Source organism: Eptatretus burgeri, chromosome 14, assembly GCF_056783735.1.
Source record: "Eptatretus burgeri isolate ZD-2024b chromosome 14, Ebu_testis_v1, whole genome shotgun sequence".
Classification (NCBI taxonomy): Eukaryota; Metazoa; Chordata; class Myxini; order Myxiniformes; family Myxinidae; genus Eptatretus; species Eptatretus burgeri.
Window position 1 is genome coordinate 40,963,343 of NC_140974.1, and position 24,611 is coordinate 40,987,953.

Below are 24,611 nucleotides of genomic sequence, written 5' to 3' on the forward strand. Positions count from 1 at the left end.
GGAAGCACTTGTCCGATTAATATCAAACCTTGAAAAGACACATCCTCAGGTCCCCAGCAATATACCTGGCAAGTTTCAATTAGATCGGACAAGTGGTTGTCGAGAAACAGTGGTCACACACACACACACACACACACACACACACACACACACACACACACACACACACACACACACACACACACACACACACACACACACACACTGCTGGAATTATAGATATATTAGATTATTATTTTCCACACGTACACATATTGAATATGACGGCAATAAATTTCCTTGTCAGGCTAATGAGAATAATTAATGTCCAGGCGTGTGTTCCGTTAGCAAGCAGCTTGCTGTCGTTTGCCAAGGGGCTTGCTCGATTCTAAGTGCTCGAGAAGCACTCCCAACGAACGGAGCGCTCGGCATGGCTTAACAATGTGGCAGTCTCCATGGAAACAATGCTATCACAGTACTCCGGTAAATGACGTCGGGGCCGTCATTTTCAGTTTCACTCAATCCTCTTGTGACAACTTCTCCAAACGAATTGATTGTGTTCTCAGCGACTACAGATGATGAGGAAGAGGGAAAGAAAGATAAATAAATGTGGGGTTACAAGGAAGACCCTACCAAGCTTATCTACGGACCCTACGATTACGCCATTTTTTGGGGGGTTGGGGGGTTGCATGTTTGTAGATCTTGAATTAGGATGAAAACTAGAAGTAAAAATTTAAATACTAAAAGCACGTTTCAATAATACTATGGAGTGTACACAACAGGGGTATTGTCTCTGAACATTTCATTGGTTTCATTGTCGTTTTAAATCAGACTACGGTGGCCATTTTTGCCAACGTAACAAAGCACTTCTTCATCGCTTACTCCACTTGCCGGGCGGCTTGAAAAGCAATAGCAAGCCCCTTATTAACGGAACACACCTCAGTGAAAGGCTCACAAATTTGTCACATAAGCGCTGCGAGGGAATTCATTCCCGTTTATTAAATAATATATAGCCCGTTATCACCATACAATCATCAAATTTGCACCTTTCATCATGAATGCTGAGAAAATAAATAACATTACCGAGTATTTATAGCTATTAATCTACCCATTGTACATTGTGCGGTACACTACATACACTGTCTACAGTTACCTGCCTCGTACCTTGCCAATCTCTCTGCAGGACGATCTCATTGGCCCAACGATGCAGTCATGGTGATCCACACATGAAAGACGAAACAAAATCCGCAGATTCAGACCGTAGTTAATCGTTAATTTAATAATATAACCAGTCCACCATTGTTGTGAACCTCCCCCCCCCCACATCACAGTTTGCCTCAATTTCCTTTGTTCCACATTCTACATTTATTCCTGTTGCATTTCCCGCCAATGTTAGCACGCTGTAATTCAGACGGAGGAGCTCCGCGATGGTCGCAGGAATCGTGGGTGCAGCTCGCTGGTCGTTCGGCTTTTCCGTTGGGTCATGTGCCGTGGGCTGCGCACGTGCCATTGGGTCACGTGTGTCCAGGGCTGCGCACGTGCTCCGGTTACCTTTACAGTCCACGGCATGGGGTGGGAGGAAGGGTTGCATGTGGGTCTAAGATGGTTCTTTACAAATGCAGCCACATTTTGTGTTGTGGAAGAAAATTCTGCGTTGTCTGAGCGGACAAGGTGCACTAGAAGAGTGGATTGGGGGGGGGGGGGATTTCATGTTATCCTATTATAAATATCTATTATCAATATCGACAAAAGGAATCGAATGTCGTAAGCAAGGCAGATAATGTGCAGGAGTGTACGTGCTTTAACAAGAGGCCATCACGAGGTCGTTGGTCCATGAGGAGGAGGTAGGAGGCCCGTACTGTGATGGTTCCAGTTTCATGAGGTAAACGAGCGTCGCTTCCACGTCACAGGAAAGGCTCGGGCGGCGGTGAGAGGATGGAGCCGTTGTGAGAGGGAATCACGACATCTCAAACAAACGAATGCGGGCACAGTTTGAACGTGAGAAATAGCGAGCCAGGTGTAACCGTGTGTGCGATGAGGGGAATGAAGATGTAAATGCAGACGTTGCTCATAACAAGGAGGTAACAAAATGAAAAAAAAAAAGATCGTGTGCGGGTAAGGGCAGTGGAGAAAGAGGGGGAGACAAATGGGGTCGAACCCCCTTTCGAGGCGTCCTTTGAACCCAGACCTGCAATTTATTCCTATCAAGGTGTAAATCGAATGTATTGTTGTTTCAAGCACGGAAAAGAATGCGTGGACTTCCACCGTATAGTATGTTAAATATACCATATTATACCTGTACGGTATGCCACTATAAATGACAAGGCATTCCAGGATCCACCGAACTGTACAACGGCCGAGCTCGCTCTCTACGTTGGCCTACAGTGCTACCATCCATATAATAATCAACGAGTGCAAGGAAAGCTACGGCGGCCATTTTGTTTTTTCCAGACGACGTCCGTTTGTGCCCATAAAACAATATCATGGATTCGTGTCACAATTCCCAAAATCGATCACGATGACGGCTAGCCTATCTTGTCCGTCGAGGGTAACTCGCCCGGAAGGTTTCAATGCATCTCGACACAGCATCGCGCGAACAGCGCAACCTTCCGAGATGAGTCGATTGAAGCGGAAAATAAGGTCGAATTGAATTAACAGCGACGATTCGTTGAACCTATGGCTTCATGTTTCCCTTTTGTAATGCCTTTCATAACAACGCACGGCGGGTTCAGGCGATTCGGGGCCACTCGAAAGGACACACCACGTGCAGGGATGTTCAACAGGTGGATAAATATACACGGACCGGCCTAATTCTCATGGAAATGACGTCACCCTTCAGGTGAGACGTCACGAGTAAGAGCAGTAAGGCACGTTTTCTTGTTGGTTATTCTTTCCTTGGAGGTGAAACGTTTCGTGCGAATAATTTTTGCCTCGAAAAAAAAACCTGCTTCAGTCACATTTACACCGCGAATAAACAATTATTTCCACCTACATGCTGTCCGCATGCCACTGGATACCTGCAGCTGTAACGCAGCTTCTGCATTGATTATTATTATTATTTTCTTTTGTTCGCGTTATTTATTGACCTGGGCCTTGAGGTTGAATGGTCGAAATCCTGGTCCGTAAAGCTTTAAGAAGCGTTAAACGCATCCATAATAATAAGGACCGTGACCATGCGATCAAATAACCTCGAAACGAACCGAGGACAAGAAAATATCGTTCCTTAGAAAATCGCTAATGATACAGTCGAACCCAATCATAACGGAGGACCACGTGTTGAGACGTTTTTGAAGTGTGACGTCAGACAGCCTAAAGGGAGTTGACATCATTTTGACGTGATACATTAAAAACAACAAAAAAAGGGGATATGTGAAAAAGGATGAAGAAGGTGAAAGGGAGGCGTAGAATTTGTACCAGGTGTTGTGCTGAGGGTACAGGGAGCTTGAGAAGGGCCTGGTGCCTGATGAGCTAAAAGAGCTGTGCATGCTGCTGCATCTGACGCGAGGGGCTTCCGGCAGATTCCATGCAGGGAACAGACGTCACTGTGGGTCGCATAGGATTGGTCAGGTCCGTCAATGTGGTGACCGAGAGCGCAGGGCTCAGTGGGGGGCTGGACAGCTCCCCAGCAGCAGGCTGGGGTGCGAGGCTATGTCCGTCGGTTGCCTTGTCCAGTGTGGACTCCTCTGGCCGCAGCAAGTTCCGCCTGAACTTGGCCCGAGCGTTTTGGAACCAAACCTGTGGCACAATAGAGGGTTTGAACAATCAAGGTCAGTGTCATCAGAGGTGGGGGGGAAGGTGGTAGGACAACCATGTTGTCGAAAAAGGGAAGAGCCACACGTACAAGGTGTTTTTGGCATGGGGAGCAAGTAGGTGGGGTGAAGAGCATATGCCCCAATGGGAGGGATGGAGGGCAGGCAGGTACAGGGAACAGGTGAGCTGAAAAATATTTTCTTCAACAGCATCTGAGGCTCATAAAGTGGGATGTACTGTACATTGTACATGTATAAGTGTTCCATCAGTTATATAAGTGGACCCATGATGAGCTTTGAAATAAAAATGTCAGCCAATCATGAAAAGACATCGTGACTTCTAAGTGGGAAATGATGGCTTATGTTGGCTGTACTTTAATTTTTGGCTTAACATGCTTTTTCCCACAATGTTTAAGAATGTAAAGTGAAAATAAATAACTTAATGATCGGTTGGAGTAATTCTCAGTTTAAGAAGTATGACTTTTGTTTTATTTAAGGATTCTGTTGTATCTTTCACTGTTATACTTTTTCAGTCAATGTCCTGGCTTAATTCCTTCATAGACATGTAACTACTACTGCGAATGATTGTGGGGTAGGCCGGCAAAAGTTTTTGACCCAAGTCTCTCACGAACATGATGGCCAGACTGTGGGCATGCCATCACAAAATTATCCCGCCAGTCTCTTGCACACTATAATATGCTCCAAAAACGTCCATTTTGTGGACAAATAAAACCTGAAATTAGCACTCTCCGGTGGGCCAAATCCAGTGGCTATGTTCTGAAAAAGATCTCACCCGTACAATTTGAAAATCGCTTAACAATCGAAAATACCATTTTATTGTGTTCCCTCGACGTGCAGGCCAAAGGTTCTCCAATAATCGAGCCTACTAAAGTAGCCAGTGTACGTCTCATTCTCGCAAAATGAAATATTCATGAGCAATTCATTACAGTATCATAAATAAATGAATGTCGAGGCGCGTTAAATGCTCGGTGCCAAGCAAAGCTCAGTCATGGGATTCGCCATGGGAGAGATTTCACCCATCAATCACTCACCAGCATGCTCATGTCACCATGAACTTGCTGCATGCCACTGTGGACAACATGTACGTTCTACAGTCGTTGGGCTTGTGCAACAGCAAGAGCTACTACCCTCGTTTTGGATTCGCTGCAATGAAATTCATTCTTTAAATAGAAACACCGTGCAAGAACAATACCAGCAAAGAAAGTCAACCTTTTGTACAACTGTCTTCAAAACCACCCATCCCCCAAATAATTTATATAAAAAGAAAAATGAATTATTGTGTACATGTCTGGTGTACAATTACTGGCTTGGGGAAATAATTGTAGATTAGCAGGAACCCACGGAAATTCCGTGTAATGTCCAGTGCCATGTAGCGTCCGATTAAAATCATAACGCTGTGTGGTTTCAAAATGATGCAAAAACTGTTTTTGAACCTGTAACTTCCACGTGCTAGAACTTCATGATGGATGACGTTGTGTGTGACCATTTTGCCTTGACGTTTGCCTTCGGTCTCGGTGTCAAGAATTTTGACTTGATCGAACATAGCTGTAAGAGCCCTTCTTTGAGAAAATGCCACTGAATGGCTGAGGGAAGTAAATGCCAACGTTGTCAAATGTCTGGCCTTGTACCTTGTTGATTGTCATCGAGTAAGCCAAGCGTAGTGGAAACTGGATTCTATGTAAAGTGAACGGTAAGCTGCTGTCACTCGGGGGCGAGCTTTACTCGACGTATGAGAACTCGATTTCCATAATTTGGCCCAGAAGTCAGTTTCGCTTCAACGCAGTTTCTTGGTGCAGATTGATGACCTCGAATGTGGTACCATTGCATAGTCCTTTTTGCAGGGCAAGGTTGTGAAGCAACATGATGATATAACCAACCTTGAGATGATGGTGGCGAGGTGGCATTCCCGGATCGTGTGAGGGAATTGATGAATTGCATCAAATAGTTCTTTGCCTCCTCAACATTGTCACACTTAAGGCCCGGTCACACCTTGACGTTTTAGCCAGCGATGGCAACGTATTAAAATGTATGTAAAACGCTGGCTTACGTTGAACTTTTGATGTTTTTTTTTAAAGATTCGGACGTATTCATAGTGACTTGGTCTTATGTATAACGCATTGGTAACGGACACAGAACGTTTCATTGTGTTATAGATAACTTATACCAACGAATGCTGAACCTGTTGTCGGCCTACACAACCGATGCCCAACGATAGTCTAACTTAGGCATAGCGCGTTGCACGCATCGCCGACGATGTCGTGACGTAGCCTATTAAAAGGCTGACGCACAACGATTAAAATCATAACTGCCGTAGAAATGGAAGTGACAACATCGCGGTCACACCTTGGCGATCTTGCCAGCTTATGCCGACCTAAGAAAAATGTGTCTAAAACGTTGGGGCACGTCAAATACGGTATGAGTAAGTTTGGTATACGTGAGTAGAACACTAAAGTACGCTATCATACGTCGTAGTAAGTAGAGTACGTCAAGAAATTTTAAACATGTTCAAAATTTTTGGACGTACTCGGCGTATGACACACGTTCCGCATGCGATGGGGATAAGTTTTACACACGATATGTGGACGCTTACACACGTCCACAAACGCTACTTATAAGCTACTCATAAGTCGAAACACGTCGCGGTAATGTCTTTTTTACGCGAAACTTATTTCTAACTTATGTTTGACGTGCTTTGAACCAATTCTTTACGTAGTCCCAACACACATCGACGTATGTAGACGTATTCCAATGACGTCTTCCGGTCGACAAAAAAAAATAAATGAACGTGTTTTTAGCTTACAACTGCCATATAAAGACATGTTCCCAGCGGTTTTGGGAATTGGTATATAAAAATGCTGCTCATAAAAGGGGAACCCAACAGTGTTTTCGAGTCCTTTTTGAGTCGATGTCCATGTCAGCAGTAACAGTATCAGTATCAGTATTAGTATTAGTAGTAGTTTGTTCATGTTGGCAGTAGTAGGTGAGTGTGAGGGGGAGGGTGTGGGTTATGATGGATCGTCCTTGCATCCGCGTGTCCACGGGTAGGAGACATCTTTTCACCATTGTCCGAAGTTCTTCGCGGCTAATTTTTTATGGGGCTTTTTCAACAATGAGCTATAGCTTGTTTTTACGGTTTAGGTCTATTCATAACGGGTTGGACAAATGCACAATGAACTAATAATGTGTATAGAGCGCTTTGCTTACTTATAGATACGATATTCCAACGAATAATTTTCGTGAAGCCGGCGTTCACAAACTATGCCCAACGACAGCCTAACTTATCCATATCGAGCGGCAGTTTATCTTTGCCGGTGACGTGGGGTTTGCTATTCATAGGCTGCCACTCAACGATTTAAATGGCTGCATCTCCACTATTGAAAGTAGACGCTTGCGCTCAACAATTGTATTTTTTTTTACACTCAACGACTTTTAAACGGTACCACTCAGCTATTTTCATTGTTTACAATGAACGATTTAAATTGCTGTCAATCGCCTTTGTTTTTTGACGCTGGGGTTTGGAAATTTGAAGCGTTTCTTCTGAACGTGTTAAAACGCTCAAACTCGACTATTTTAAATAGACGCTGCCGATGGACAATTGGAATCATAGCCAAGCTAGACATCGAAGTGTGAACATCCCCGTCATGCCGAAGAAAGGTTTGAAGAATGCTGCAAGTAAGTGTCCTGGCCGTGGCCGTGGACGCTGACGCAAGGACGATCCATTATACCGACGTCTTTCAGCCTATGAGTAACTTAAAAGTAACGTCTGTCGATGTGTGGCAACGATCGCGTAACGTGCCAACAACACGTTAATCATAGGTTAGAAATAAGTTTCGGGTACGCTAAACATTACCTCGGCGTGTCTCAACTTATGATTAACTTACAAGTAGCATGTGTTGACGTCTGTCAACGATCGCAGACCGTGCATACAACTTGTGGCCAGCGTAGCGGAACGTGTGAGTCATACGCCGGCATACGTCGTGAAATTTCAAGCATGAAAAAATTTGAGAACAACCAAAAAGTACAACGTTTAAAGCCAGCGTACAACGACGTATGGCAGTGTTTTTCAGCGTGCTCTCAATGTTATCAAAACTTACCCATAACGTATTCAACGTGTGCCAGCGTTTTAGAAAAAAAATTCAAAAATCGGCATACGTTTTCTAAAACGTCAAGGTGTGACCGGGCCTTTAACTGAAACTGCACTGAGGTAAGTGATTGTTTCACCTCGCACCGTCTGCACGACTTCTTCATTCATGGCCAGACAGTTGTCGATTTTAGGAGACCGGCAGACATGGGTGCATCTGCCATTGCTGGTTGAATTCGTGAAAACGTCCTCAAATCAGGGAACCTCATACATATACATATATACACATATACACATATATACACATATATATATATATATATTTATACACACACACCGTTAAAAGTAAAAATATGACCTTGGACAAAGACCTTTCATAAGGACATGAGTTTAAGCTCTGCTTGAGAGAATACCAATACCCTCCCCACTTCCAGCCTTCAAACCCCCTTCCCACCCATCGTGGTCATCTGTCCAACTCACAATCCCGTGAGATATGCAGAAAAGATATGTGACAATAAATGACCGGAAACCAATTATATCATCTTCCTGATATAGAACCATATTGTGAAAAAACCCAACTTCAATGATGACGTGGGTTTACTCCCTACTTGAGAGCATGCCAATCCCCTTCCCACTTCAAGCCTTCTCTAGCTTCATTAAAATTAACACCTAGAACAATCTCATCAATAAAGCTTTTCCTTGTAGACAATGCCCTTGCCCATCCTGTGCAGATGCAAGGTTGGTGCGATAATCCAATACGTTTTGCCACCCTTTAGACCACCCTCGATGCAGAAATTTATTTCGTAGTCATGGCACACTGACAGTCATCCAAGCCTTTGGATTTGACCTCCACATGACATGGAGCTGTCGCTTGAGGTAGCCTTTTAGCGCTCGTGGGTTTTACGAGTGGTACAGTAGGAGCTTCATTTTCAGAAAACTTTGAACAATCGAATGCATAGTAAGTAGATGCAGCGATTCCATGTATACGTGTCCAAGTTGCGTTGTTCTTTCGCCATGCGAATGTCTTTTTTACCCTCGCTCGAGGATATGGTGTTGCATTTGGGTTCGTTTGTTTGTTTGTTTGCTTGTCTCTTTGTTTGTTATCTTGCCAAAACGAAGTTTTTGCAAGATATGTTAGTCAGCTTGTATGTTTTTTTTTTTTTTTTTGTTTGTCTGTAATCACGTATAAAAAATTCTGCAGAGCACAGTTATCATTGGAAATTTTGTAACTTCGCATATCAGAGGCCTATAGAGGTCCCTTTCAGTGCACAAAATTTTGAAGGTCAAGGTCAAAGGTCAAGGTCACTTTGTCGCAAATCAGGGAAGTCGACGAAACCCTTATTTTTTGAGTAATTTTGATCGGATCATCTTCAAACTTCATGGGAATATAGTTCATGGTCTGGCGCTCAGCTGATTAATTTTGGTGGTGATTGGCCTTGACCTTCATATGTTTTTTTTAATTATTTTATTATTATTTTTTTTGGTCTGTAATCACGTATAAATCACTGTGCAGAGCACAGTTATCATTGGAAATTTTTGTAACTTCGCATATGAGGCCTATAGAGGTCCCTTTCAGCGCATAAAAATTTTGAAGGTCAAGGTCAAAGGTCAAGGTCACTTTGTCGCAAATCAGGGGAGTCGACGAAACCCTTATTTTGTGAGTAATTTTGATCGGATCGTCTTCAAACTTCATGGGAATATAGTTCATGGTCTGGCGCTCAGCTGATTAATTTTTGGTGGCGATTGGCCTTGACTTTCATGGTTAGCACCTGAGGTCAAACATATTTGACCCCAAGGTCAAATTTTCAAGTTTTAGGAACCATATCGTGTAGTACCTCAAATTGAACACCTTGATGAGTGCTTTCTAGATATGTCAAGCTTGAGACATCATGACGTCATTTGGTGACATTATGAGGAAAAAGCATATTTTTCATGGTTCCTCTGTAGAACGATTCTCATCGGAATCTCTCGTAGGCAGATATTCCTCAAGGAGTCGCTCCTGGTGGATAGCAGCTCTGTTCACCTCAGTGTGAGCTTAAAGAAGTCACACGTGGTCACCTTTTGGCAAGATACGGGTCACCCTGCGGGTGACATTGCTTTATTTTATTTGTTTGTTTGTTTGTCGCATGAACTTTCGTGTTTTTTTCCGCAACTGTTTGTTAGATTGAGACAAAATTTTCACCATAGGAGCGAGTGAGTACTCATGTAGAATGTTGTACTGATAATGATGACGTCATAGGTCACGTGGTGTGGCAGCCATGTTGGAACAAAGGAGAACATTTGGAGCTCTGTATCCCTGAAACTGCACGAAGGAAAAAATTGAAACTTGGCACATAGCAAGTACTCCTCATGGGGAATGAGGGTGACTTTTTATGTCATCAGAGGTGCCTGCGATGACGTCATAAATGCATATGTAGAACACCACATCCGATCAGTATGAAATTTTTTGAAGGTCATCTTGGAATAAAATGGTCAACATAAAAAAAATTGATGACATCATTGGTCACGCGATTTGGCAGCCCGGTTGTTTTAAAAAAGAAATCTTCAAAAATCTTCTTCTCTGAAGTGGCTGAACAGATTGAGGCAAAACTTTACACATATGATCCATGAGGAACAAAGGTTCACACATGTGACATCATAGGTCACATAGTTTGGCAGCCATATTGGATTTAACCAAAATCCTATTAAAAAAAAATCTTCTTCTCCAGACCGGCTGGACAGATCGAGGAGAAACTTCACACAAATGTTCCCTCGGCCTTAGGGATACCAAGTTATTCACGATTAATTGATGTCACATGGTAGGGCTGCCATATTGGGTTGAGCAAAAATCGTTAATTTCAACCTGATCGGACGCATGGTCTGGCATCCAGAGTTATTGAATTTTTTTGATCTGGGTACCCACATATACAAACGTACATATATATATACAAATTAGTATTCATATACATATATATATATATATATATATATATATATATATATATATATATTGATACATATATATATATATATATATATATATATATATATATTGATACATATATATATATATATATATATATATATATATATATATATATTGATACATATATATATATATATGTATATATTGATACATATATATATATATATATATATATATATATATATATATATATATATACTGTATATGTAAATATATATAGATACATAAAAATATACATATATATATATATATATATATATATATATATATATATATATATATATATATATATATATATATATATATATATATATATATATATATATATATATATTGATACATATAAATTTATATATATATATATATATAAATATATATATATATATATATATATATATATATATATATATATATATATATATATATATATTGATACATATAAATTTATATATATATATATATATATATATATATATATATATATATATATATATATAATTTTTGTAAATGTATATATATATATATGTACATATTTATATCTTTATTCATATATATATATATATATATATATATATATATATATATATATATATATATATATATATATATATATATATATATATATATATATATATATATATATTATATAAATATGTATGTATATATATGTATATATGTATATATATATATATATATATATATGTATATATATATATATATGTATGTATATATATATATATATATATATATATATATATATATATATATATATATATATATATATATATATATATGTATATATCTTCTTATAAGACTTAGTTATCTTCTGAAGTTATTCTACAGTGGTATTGATTATATTAATCTCTTCCTGTTTTCTGAGTTCAGGATCTTTCTTTCAGAGACAACCCCTATGCTGCACCAGCACTTGCAACAGGGTGTTCCTGCCACACATCCACCCCATTTAGGGACCTACTGGGTGAAATAGTAGAGCCTGCCAGCTCATCTCCTGGGTGGAATCCACTTTGTGCTGATGACGACCGTCGAACTAGAAATGTGTACATCATTCTCCAAATGGTGGGCTGGTGATTTGCTTCTTAAGCCAAAGTAGCATGACATCTTCTTTCACATGCAGCATGTGGCTGTGGGTTTGCATCATTTTTCTTGCTGGGAGTATGGCTGTGCCACTTATGCAATGCCCCTGTCAGTTCAAGCATGATTTTTTGGAATTTTGACAAGGTACCATTGATATCTCATCTACTCTTCATGAAGAACACCATCCATCAACTAATGCCAGCAAATGGGATGCCCACTTAATCTTCATCGGAGGGACGGCACACACATTGATGTATCGCTCCGCATGTGAAACACCAGCTTGACAGTTTATAGCTCGGTCAAGATTACAACCCACACTAGACAGCTCAGAGATTAGTGTGCATACCTCTCAGCTATCCTGCCAGCCTGTAGGCTAACTGATTCCGTCGTTAGCATGTATCAGCTGAAACTACTTTATGCAGTGGGTCATGGTTATTTGTTTTTCATAGATTGAAATTGAGTCAGAACACTCTGGTGATGTCATTGTGCCTGCTCCAATGTTCTCCTCCACATTACTCCTACCCCAATCTCCCCTTCCCCCTCTTCCCACAGAAAATATCATCCACAAACTGATAGATTGTATCAATGTGGTGTTGATATAGTGCAGGTATGTTAACCAAATGTCCTCCCTTGTGTCAGTTCCTTGTATTTTAAACCTTCCCCCTCCCCACCTCCATCTACTTTCTCAACAATCCTCTTGATTTTATTTGTCTATATTTATCATTCAAACTTCACTCCTCAGTCTCACTATCAGCCCTGATCTTTCTTGGGCAAACCACATATCTAAGTTGGCCTACAAAGCCAGCCACTGACTGGGCATTCTCCAGTGTACAAAGTCCTAACTTGGTACTCCTGAACTCCTACCCACCTGCAAGGCTTTCATCTGCAGCTTGATGTAGTTCTGCTCTCCCCTCTGGGCTGGCTCCCTTGCCTCACATCTTACTCAGCTTGATGCCATGGAAATCGATGCTTTCAAGATTCTTGGAATCTCGTGATGAAGCTGAGTCGATGGGCCTATCACTTCTCAATCGCAGACAGGTCAGTGGTCTCTCTGTCTTCTGCCGCTTCCTTTCTGGTCTTGCACCCTGCACTCTTTCTGTGCTTTGTCCCCACCTCCCACATGTGTCTGCAGGGCATCCTGTCTTCCACCAGCCTTGTCCTTGTGAAACTACCTCAATCTAAGATCACTGCTCACCTCCACTCATTCGTTCCTCTTTTTCCCACCTGCAGAATCCACATTCTCTTAAATCTCATTCCTCCCTCTATGTCTTCAAGACAGCTGTTCACCACCATCTCAGATTGTCCCCAATCTAAAACCATGATCTTCTTTTACCCTTGTTAATCCCCCCCCCATTCCTCCCCACACCCTTTGTTTGTTAAAATCTCCCTCTGTCTTGGCCTTCTACACTACTGTTCCTTTTGCATGCATCCAGTTACGTCCTGATTCGTTCGGTGTGCTAGCTCTTCCACGAGCCTCGGCTATGTATACAAAAAGAAGAAAAAAAGACTAGGTCTTTCATTCAGAGAGTAGTTAATGCAGGGAATATTTCCGCTGAAAAGGTAGTGGCAGCAGAAACAATAGATGGATTTAAACTGGAATTAGATAGAAGATAGGTGCCTCGAGACATTGTGCACAGAAGAGCACATTGATATTGGCAGGACTGTTAGGTAGTTGCGGTACGGATGTGTGATTGCGTACATGTGCAGTGATTACGATGTATTTGAGAGTCTCATTGAAAGGTGAATGTACTTTCAGTGATTGTTCATTTTTCCTCACACCAGAACATATGTTGGAATCTCTAAATCATATCAATTCGGGAAGAACAAGTGGATCTCATATAAGATCTTTTGTTGCCATTTATTGACCTCAGTTTGACAACTTGTCGTCACTGTCAAAACAAGGCCCCTTCTTTGGAATCCATTGATTTCCATATTCATTTCGGTCGGCCTAACACTATGTAGTTAGACTAATAATTAAATCATAATACTTCAATCGTGCAAATTAATATGTCCATTGGAGTGAAATGTACAAGTGTTGACATTTCATCATCGCTCAAAGCCCTCTCCATTTTTGCTGCTATTAAATAAGTACCACCCTGGTTTGTTGGACAGTTTACACGTTATTTCTCGACAGTGTGAATGTGTGTCTGAATAGTCTATTAATAATCTACTCGTATTATTGAGTGGTTCTCTTGAAAGCACTTTAATACAGTCCTCAGTAAGCTTTAGACATTGAAGAAAGAGCTCGTGAGATTGGTGGCACAATTGTAAGATTGTAATTGTGAACGCTGTCATTGTTTATAAATTCGTGCTCCCATGTATTATTGTGAATGATCATGTTAAATAGATAGCAGGGAATAGGAATGCCTATTTTGTGACATCTATGTTTATTGTAAATAACGTCATGTCTGCTTACCCACTTTGCGGATGTATGCATGATGTCACATGCTAATTGGTATTAAATACTCTTGCACATCCTCTTTCTGCTCTGTTCAACCTACAATTGCCCTCGGTCAGCCGTCTACTTGAAGGTCGGCTAACATTGTTGCATGACACTGAAGGATGAAAAAACAGATCCTCTTAACTGTGAGCCCATGAACTTTCTTCTAATTATAAGCAAAGTCAGGGAACTAATCATTGAAGTTAACATCAAATCCTTCTTTTTCTCAAGCGGTCTGATCTCAGACCATCAGTTTGGTTTCCGACCTACTTATTCCATCCTGGGCATGCTGGTGCTGCTCTCCCAGCAAAGGATGGGTGCCCTGAATGTCAGACGGTCATCTCTTGACATATCTCAAGCAATTGACACAGCATGGAACCCCTTTCTCTCCAAATTCCCAGCCTATTGCATCTAAGGCCTCCTCCTCTCATACATAGCTTGATGACTTCCTCCACCCTAGTCGTCAGCACATGGCTACCAATGGGATCATCTCGACTCCTGTCTTTTTCAAGGTTGGAGTGCCCCAAAGCAGTGTCTTTGGCCTAGTCTTGTTCCTCATTTTCATCAACGATATTTCTGATTTTCTGGAAAACCCTCATGTTTTTGCTGATGACTCCACGCTCTGTTGTAGCATCTCTCATCCTTCAGAGAGGCAGCGAGCCTCATCTTTCCTCCCTGCAGACCTTGCTGCTAGAGTCAGGAGCTGATCCAACACTTGAAATGTATCTTTCAACCACAGCAAATCTCACACTCTCACTCTGTCTCTCTAACTGGACCATCTGGCAAACACTCCCATCTACTTCCATGACAAGCCACTTGAACAAGTTGTTTCCCTCAAACATTTAGGTCTCACCATCAGCCACATTCTCTCTTGAGCAAGTCACTTATCAGAGTTGGAACTTCAAACAACATCCAGGACCTTCATCCTCAGTTTAATGGAGTACTGCTCTCCCCTTAATAGTGCCCCTGCCACACATTTTTCACCTATTGATGCTGTGGAGACCAAGGGCTTCAAAATGATTGGAATCTCCCAGGATAAAGACCCTGTATATCTGGGCCTTTTACTCCCACATCAGAGTGAGGTTGGTGACTTCTCTGTCTTCTTCTGCCTCCTTTCTGATCTTACTCCCTTTTCCCTTTCCATGTTCTACCACACCACCCTCCACCTCGACCCGCAGGTTTCCTAAAGATACACACATTTTGCCAGTTACCCATTAAGGTGAAACTTTCAAAATTCAGGTTCACAATGCAATCACCAACAATTTTCAGTCTGGTCAATCTTACCTTTCTCTGCAGAGATTCAAAATGGCAGTTCATCTCCACCCATCCATCCATACTCATGATCTTTTCAACACTCATTAACCCTCCATCAGCCCACCCCATCCTTTCCAGGTTATTGTGTTTTCTCACCTCAACCACCACCCACATTTCCATTTTTTTCCCCATCTATTGCTGTTTCATAACTGTTTTTGCGTTCCTCTTCTTTCAGCCTATTCTCGCTGTGTTTGAGGTTATATCCAGCTTGATCACCCCCTCTGTCCTCCTCACCTTTCGTCACTCTCTTATTCTTCCTCTTGTTAATTCCTCCTTTAAGTATCCCTCTGTTGTGTTCCTCTACTCCACTGTTAGTGTGTTTTCCCACTTTTCACTGTATTCTCACGGTTCTGTTCTCTTATGTTCTGTGTTCTAGCTCTTCAATGAGCCTTGACTTTGGACCAAAAAATATGCGGGAGCACCACAAAATCCCACGGATCTGGTTTATCACCCTCGATCCAACATCCAGTTATATTTATATTCTCTTCCAAATCCTTTAATGAGTGATCTCCCACAATCGGTCTTGAGGAGTGTGTATCTAACTACTTGTGTGTGGAGGATTTTTGAGGCATAGGGGGTTGTGCACAAGGGAAGAGTATAAATGGTCAGTGTGGCGAAAGGGAATGACAGAGTGAGGCCGGTGGATGGGTGAGTACATCTGATATACAGGTGACAGTCTGATTGGTCTATTGCTCCATGAGCCTGTGAGAGTTGGGTCCTACATGTATCATCGACTAGAATGAGTTTGTCCCGTCTGTGCCCTGGGCATCGGAATGCTGCACCAGCATGATCTCCAGCTCTGCCACACCACCAGCAAAGACGTTCCTTCCAACCTTACCTCTCGAGTTATCATTCATCCTGCTTGTGAGGTTACTTTGTTCCTTTCCTTCACTGCTACTTCGGCTATTCCTTCATTTTGTACAGGTCCATGACCATAGTGGTGAAGTTCTGCAAAGCGTCCATTCACTGTTAATGTTGAGGCTCTGTCAGCTTTGTGCCTCTTGTCATTCATGTTGTAGGATTTATTAATAAGCACTGGATTTTGAATCGTCATTATTTTCATTGTCATCAGTTATAATAAACCTGCTCATTACTAACGTGAGGACGCCATTTTATTTCCCATTATCTGGAAGGAGGAGAACCGCTGAATATGGCGGGAAACTCAGGTGAGGTAGACATCCCTGTCCAATGCATTCAGCCTATTCTTCGACTTTCTTATGACCCATGTCTCGCAGATACCATACATACATTGCTTTCCAAACACGGGACAATTTTCTCTCATTTAAAATTACACCTTATCTACATCGTTTTTTGAACCTTTCTTTAAATCTTTTGCAAAAGCATTTCAAATATGTTGATTGTTTCAAGTAAGTTACGCCAACAGGATGGTGCACAGGTAATGCACTTACATGTAAGGTAACTAATGTGGGTTTGATTCCTGACCTGATTGTATATCGTTGTATTTGTCCTTCACGGGCAGGGCATTGCATCACAAAGTTTTCTGTCCCTCAGATGAATGGTAAGCCAGGTGTCCTGTCTGCAAGCATTGGTGGACGGGAAAGATCCCCCGGTGACTTTCATGAAGAGTAGGCGAGTTACCGCTGTCACCTTGAATTTTAAATTCCTGCGAAAATCACCTTTAGTCACGTCAGACCTGGCCAGCCGGCTCGTGAAAGACCTGGCCCAACAACTTTTCTGGTTATTCTGACAAGAATGTCAGAATAATTGGGGCTATTAAAGAAGGAGCACTAGTGATTATGTCAGGTATGAAAAATGGGGATCTTGCTCTTCCACATCGATTATAGTGAATAGTAAAAGCAGCAACTTAAATTGATCTCCAGTTGAGACTTCCTGCGATTATAGAGTTGTGTTCAAGTCGAACTTTGTGTTCGATGTACTTGGTGTGTCAGGCCATGAATCTGACTTGGAGTTCTATTGTGAATATTGCAGTTTCCTTTGTGAAGGCGTCTGAAGAATGGGGAATACTTTACTCCCTAAGCCTCCCAGATGGTGTCTGCAGACTTTGATGCCATCCCTAAACCCGGAGACCCAGTTATATTAGAAATGCTTGTGTGACCCAGCTTAATTTAGATTCAAAACGGGCTTAATTAACTCTGCTCATCTCACTTCTGTGTTCACATAAACCAACCATAAACGTGTCAATGTGAAATGAACATACAAGGATGGATAATGGGCCTTTTAAAAAATTCCTATCCAGGGTGGACCCATTAACTCTCACATTGGTACAGTTAGTAGAAAAATTTTTTAAAAAGACGTTATCCCTACCCTTATCGTGAAATGTTCTCGTTGTTGTCACATGCCTAGTGCCCATCAACCCAACTCATGGTCCATTGAGGCAAAGATGTGGTGAACAAGAGGTGAGAGGTAGGGCCATTTGTCTGGTTGAGGCACTCTCAATGTGCCAAAGGTGTACGACGGTTCCACCATTGGCCTCCAATGGACTTAGTCAGTCAGTCCAACACAGAAATGACACGCATGCATTTGTCCTGTCAATGTGGCATGCAATTGATTTTGTTTGACTGGGTCTCTTGGCTGTACCTCTTTGGCACATCAAATGGAACATTACATAACGTCAGCAACTATGCTGCATCCAACTCATTAACGAGCATGTGAGTGAATTTGGCATCTTTATTCTGTGCTCGCAGTTTTGGTTGAGTAGTTAGTGCACAATGACGACCCATTTATTGCTGTCTATCACGCACCCAGATGTTTCAAGCATGCTAATGCCAGTCTCTAACTTTGAATATGCCAGCAGTGAAAAGCTATCGCCGGCACCTTGAACAAATTACAAATTCCTACTCTAACCTACAGGGTGCATAGCATTAGTGGCACAGCCACACTCTCAGCAGCGATGCACCCAGCAACCACAGACTGCATATAAAATGGGGGGAAAAATGAACAAAAGGAATTCATTCAGTTTGTATGCATGCAAAGGATTTGTCTACTATCACCTCCTTACAGTATCCGTGGTAAATATACGTGCAGCGTCTTCTACATTCGCAGCATTATGGCAATTTACAACTCCAAACGGCACTCAGTAGTGTGCATACTTCCGACAAGCTGAACAATTTACCTTTTGTATCCCACTGATAGGCTGGATCTGCATCCGGACCTTAACCAACATCTAATTGGTTTGTTCTTGTCACCTACCAACTCATCCACCAAGTTTTGTCACAATCCGTCCACAAGTTTTTAAAATATGATGCTATCTATCATCTTTGGCCCTGTCTCTCAATGGTGAAGAATCCCTTAAATAATTATTGTATCAGGATCCGGATCTGGATCTGGATCTTCACCAAAATCGAATCAATTCGTCCTTGTCACATACACAATCTGCCCACCAAATTTCATCCGAATCCGTCAATAAATTTATGAGATAGCCTGCTCACAGACACACAAACAGACAAACAGGGGTGAAAACAAAACCCCCGTCCACCTTCGGTGGCGGAGGTAATAATCAACTGGTTGGCCATCACAAATAATCAACAATCTTTGAGCCCGACACACTTTGCAAAGGAAATACCCTAACATCAATCGAATCGTCAAAATGGCGACTGAGCATCACCTCCTTTTAGGCAGAAAGCAAAAAACAGAAGAATATAGTTTTATCAACAAGTAATTGAGTATGATTTCCTGCTGCATTGAAATATCATTGATGGAGGCTTGCTGAATCAATCAGTTTGGAGTGATTTTGCATTTTAAGGGATGGGGTTCCAACGCTCCAGAAATATAATGCGGTGTTTATTAAACAAAAGGCAATCTGTTTTACACTATATTCAATAATGTGAATTGCTCTTTTGGACTCTTTTTTTTGGGGGGAGCCGGGTAGAGGAGCCATTTTTGTTGCACACCATTTTTATTTGACGAATACAAACCACTATAAGGCATCTATATTCTGTACTTTCTGTTTGTGCCCTTCGCGTACAATCCAGTTGCTCGAGTCAGGCAGAGCGTTGCAAATCAGTTTACCTTGTAAAAGGCTCTGAGTGCTCTTTGAATCCACGGCTTTCATTGTGTGTACCATAGAGTACCGTCTCTCCTCCCTTGCCTTGTCAAGTGGACTGGTAAATCTCATATGCCCGGATATTTACATCTCATCACAAATGGTTTCCTTTTATTCTTGGCTTCGTGCTCCATCTACATGTTAGTTCGAGAGGACTGCCAGAGCAGTTCCATAGAACCTTTTGCAGAGACATGACTTTGCCTGTCCATTCAGTAATCTATCCATTTTAACTTCAATAGACTTCCCCCTTTGTTAAACCCACTTTTTAATGGCTTTCCTTTTCCATTTACATTCAAATATTCTCATTCATTTAGCAAGCCTACCACATTATGTTTAAGCATCGCATGTACCCCATTTTGTCTGCCAATTATCCACTAAAAAGGCTTCGATAATACTCATGAGACACATCGATGCATTCAAAAGAAAAGTGTGACTAATTTTGTTATCCCATAAATAGAGTTAAATAATGCTGGCTGGCATATCGCAAAGCTTACTGATCGATAACTTTCCAAATTTTATCGGATGCTATTCAAACGGTACAACCTTTTCATGTAATCCTCTGGTTACTTGCCTTGAGTAAGTTGTAAAATTGATGTTTATGTACAACCTTTTAAAACATGCTTTGCTCACCAGTTGTAAAAATGCTCACATGCTGTGAAACGTTGATTCCTTTCAATATTGAAATTGAAGTTCATGCGAAATGATTGAGGTTGGAAGATTGACATACGGCGTACCGGCAACACGGGTCTAAGAGGTGGACACGAGAAGTACAAACGAAGTAGTTCAAAACCAGAGATGATGGGTAATTTGGGGGAAAAGCATGAGATGTTGGTGAACGACCACTTTAAAGAATTGATTGTTCCGAGAAGGATTTGCCAAACTTCGGGAAGCATTTCAAAAGGCGGGACAAAAGCACGGCTACATTCGGCTACATTCTGGGACTGCCGTTAATATGGACTGCATGACATAAGACCAGTGTGACTTGTGCGAATGGTTAAGATGGGGGAGGTGTGGATGGCTGAGTGCAAGAGAGTGCGAAGAGGTGGCATGAGAAGACGAGGCTGTGGCCCGCTTCCATGGATAGTGTTGAGGAGAAGATCCCACCGAAAGTGACACATTGCAAGTGTGAAACAGATCATTGAGCTAAGTGTGGAGGGAGCAACGGATGCTACAATCAGAGAATGTAACAAGTAAAGCTCAATGCCAGACGTATCAACGGCGCTGGATATGCTGAAAGACAGCTATCGTCTATTCGTTTAAGTTTATAAGCCTTGACAGGAGAAGCAGCTAATGCAGATTTGTCTGACACTGTTGTAAGTCAAACAGGAAGTTGATAAATTATTATCAAAGAAACAATTAATGTGAAAAGAAATATTATGGATATCATGAACTTTCTTAAAATTGGAAACAGATTGACTAGTCGAACTAGTGGGGCAGATAACAGCAATTTTTGATAGGAATCGTGCAAATGATGATACAAGCATCAAATTTGGCACATTTGTTCTCCAGGGGATTCTAATCAAATCTGCCCGATTGGCCATTTTAAAATCCAAATTTTTCAAAATTTGGATTTTCAAATGGCCAATCGGGCAGATTTGATCACAAAGCCCTGCAGAACAGAAATGCCAAATTTGATGCTTGTATCATAATTTGCACGATTTTCAACTATCTACTACACTAAACGTTGAGCTTGGCACACTCTTGATGGATTGCAGCTTTGCTTGCCATCAATCATAAATCAGATCGAGTATATCCCACAGCAAATTATAACCTCGTAAACGTCACAGAAGAGATGCAAAATTGTTCAGGTAGGATTTGAGTACAATTGTTGGCGATGCCAAGCAGAAACCTCCCATAGAAATATGAGAGTGAAAGTGAAAGCAAGAGGAGCTAGGATGAAAGCTGTGCACCAGAAAACCATCGTTTCAAACAAAAGACGGAGTCCAGGCATAAACCACTTTGTCTGAGAGTTCATTGTCGTTCTGTCTCGTGTGATAGAGAGGGTAACAGAGGAACACATCTCTGACAATGAAATAAGCCAGGTGTCATTTGACGTTAAAAGATTTTCATCTTAATACCTGTACTGACAGGTACCTGATAGGAGAAACATGTGACAGCAAGGAATAACCAAGAGGGGTGGGGGAATGCGAGATGGGGGCTGGACATGGCCAGTGCGCATGAAAAATAATTCCTCGCATGTCATTGAGGAAGTTTATTAGGAGAACTCTTGCTCTTCCCTAAACCAAGAATTTGTTTATAAAAAAAAAATATGATTAAAGAGCTCGGAGCAAAAAGTTAAAATGTATTATTTGTTGTATGTAAATTCAAGTCTCGACCGAGCAATAAATTGTCTTCTTGGTGTTTCGCAGGCAGGGCGAGGCATCAATTTGTGTGCCAACCCTCAAATGGATGTTGAACTGGGTGTACCGTATGTCAGCATTAGTCGATGGACGTGTTTATGATCCCACGGTGTCCTTTATGAAGAGTCGGCAAGCCATCGCTGGCACCCTGAACAAATTACAACTTACTCCTCCAACCTACAGAGGGCACTGCATCAGCAGCACTGTCACGCCCTTACGAGAACTCGTGCTCACCCACGGCCATGTGCTGCATATGAATGATGGCAACGACATTTCATTGACGAGTAGTGTGGAAGTGAAGGAAGATAAAGCAGATAATAACAAAAGTAATAGTCTTTGTTAGAGAATGCACATTTGACGGAGTTTACGTTAACAATTCTGCCACTGGTTCTATCATTCCTGTGGAATGGTTGAACTGCTGATGCAGTTTCCCTGCACATTGTGTGGAGGAATCTTTACTACAATTCAGGGACCGGTGTGTGCGTGTGTGTGCGTGTGTGTGTTTGTGTGTGTGCGTGTGTTTGTCACACTACTCCTACAATTCTGGGCTGATTATGTCCAGATTTGCTACATAGGATCAGTATGGTCCCAATTCGTGTCTCGGGGTGTTTTTATCTTTGTCGGTGGTCTTGGGTGGGGTGAGTGCAAGGGGGATGCAAATTTTCGATGTAAATGTGTATCATGTAGTACCACTCCAGGTGGGAGAGCGTATCACTAGCCTCTACCCTTTACGGTGCAGTATTTCTGCTCCCATGTTTTCCAGTTCAGGGAGGTGTTTTGAATTACACGTTTGAATCAGGATAATAACATAACCCCTTTGGTCGCTCCCGGAGTGACCTGGTGCTTGTAGTTTGTAATCATTCTTCACGATTCCGGTGACAATCGCTTTCTGGGTGGGAAATACACTGTCCTCACTGGTGTGGGTTCAATTCCAACAACCTGTCAGGGTGTAAAATCTCTGCATCCATCTGAGGGTCTGTCGATCTGTAAAGGATTGTTTTTTTTTTAGCAAGGGAAACGTGCCCGACGAAGTCATGAGCACCGCAATGCTCTGTCAAGAGTGATGGCCTCCACCTCCACCACCTTTCACAATAAGATGTTTTGAGACACTTTACAAGGAAAATATTGTTGTGGTTACCAAATTCGCAAACCACCATTCAGGTCCCTTCGGTGAGGTATCTCGGTAAGTACATGTGTAGTTAGGCCCAAACCCGTTGTCTAGTGGGAATACATGTCATTTATGCGTGCTGCGACTCTTCAGGATAGCCGTTTTTCTTTTGCTATCTTTAATTTTGGACCAACCGCCATGATTACCACCACAACCACAACATCAACCACCAACCACAACGCCGCTTCACCACAACCGCCACGACCTTCACGTCACACCTCGCAACCGTCGCATCGCCACCGTTCTTGCGCCGCCTGTGGGTACCGGTGTTGGACTCGTGCAGGGCGCGCGCCGAACAGCGTGTACAAAATCACGGATTTTGTGCTTCAAAAACGGATCAAAAAGCATTCACGCCCACTTTTTCTCGGGCCAATGGGGAGCGAGGTGAAAGGTCGAAGGGAGGGGGTCAAAGGCGAAGCCACGGGGCTTATAATAGCGACCGTGTTCGTCAGTCCAGTGAGTAGGAGAGTCGGGAACAGAGAGTTAAGACTTCGCGGGCGGTGGAGTTGGCAAGAAGGAGCTGGTCGGCGTCATGTGTTGGAGTCGGAGCGGAGGGGACGGAGCTGTGGAGAGGCGGCGAGGGCAGACGAGGGGTGCTCGCGTCGTGCAGGGAGCTGCACCCCAGGGAGGCCGACAGCGCGACCTGGCCGAGGTGGAGACGCTCGTCGCGGGATAATAAAAATCCTCTATACCCCGAGCATCAGCAACCCCCTCCTGTTTCCCCCCGCGCTGAGATAGTGCGACCAAGGGGGCCCCTTTCCCACCCCCTACCAGACAATGTCCGCGAGGCCCGCGGAGTTGAGGCACCATCGCCGCTCCGCGTCTCATCACCAGACGGGTAGGCCGACCCGGTCTCGGCCTCAGGCCCGCCTCATCCTTGAGGGTATTCTTTCCTTGGTTTTGGGTATGTGTTGTCGGCGCCGTCTGTGAAGTAGAATTGTATAAGTGTTGCCGTGTGCTCGGTAGTCGGTATTAGCTCTGCATTGTGTTTTCGCTTTTACATTTGCTTTTTGTGTAAATTGCATTGTGTCTTTTCTGTGTGCTTTTGGTGGAATTGAATGTGTGCTTTCCGTTCGTCGCGAATAAATGTGCTTTGTGTTGAACTGTTTCCCGCTTCGCTTCGTCATTTCCTTCATTGAATCCTCATCTTGCTTCACGTAAAGGGTTGGTAGTGGGCTGAATACGCCCGATAATTAATCGAACCATCGAGGTCGACGATAACACCGCTCGGTTATTCTGATAGTACGGAACGGGTCGCTTAAGTGGCCCGTGTCCGAAGTCGACCTGCGGCGAGGTGCGATCGCCCGGTCTACCCTCCGCGTGGGTACTTAGGTAGGTCGAATTTGGCGAGCAACCCTATCCCACGCGGGGGCTGATTGGCTCGATCGCGGTGAGACCGAAAGGTCCACCCGTGACTG

General features: G+C 42.4%; 1 protein-coding gene across 1 annotated transcript in view; it reads right to left on the reverse strand.

Annotated features, from left to right (window-relative positions):
• Positions 1 to 1,147: 1,147 nt before the first annotated feature.
• The window catches only part of LOC147013027 (LIM/homeobox protein Lhx9-like), a 181,920-nt gene continuing 158,456 nt past the window's right edge, over positions 1,148 to 24,611 (reverse strand). The window contains exon 5 of the mRNA XM_085854472.1: positions 1,148 to 3,714. Coding sequence (XP_085710598.1) covers positions 3,448 to 3,714 — 267 coding nt within the window. The 3' untranslated portion in view covers positions 1,148 to 3,447. The remainder of the gene's footprint in view (positions 3,715 to 24,611) is intronic.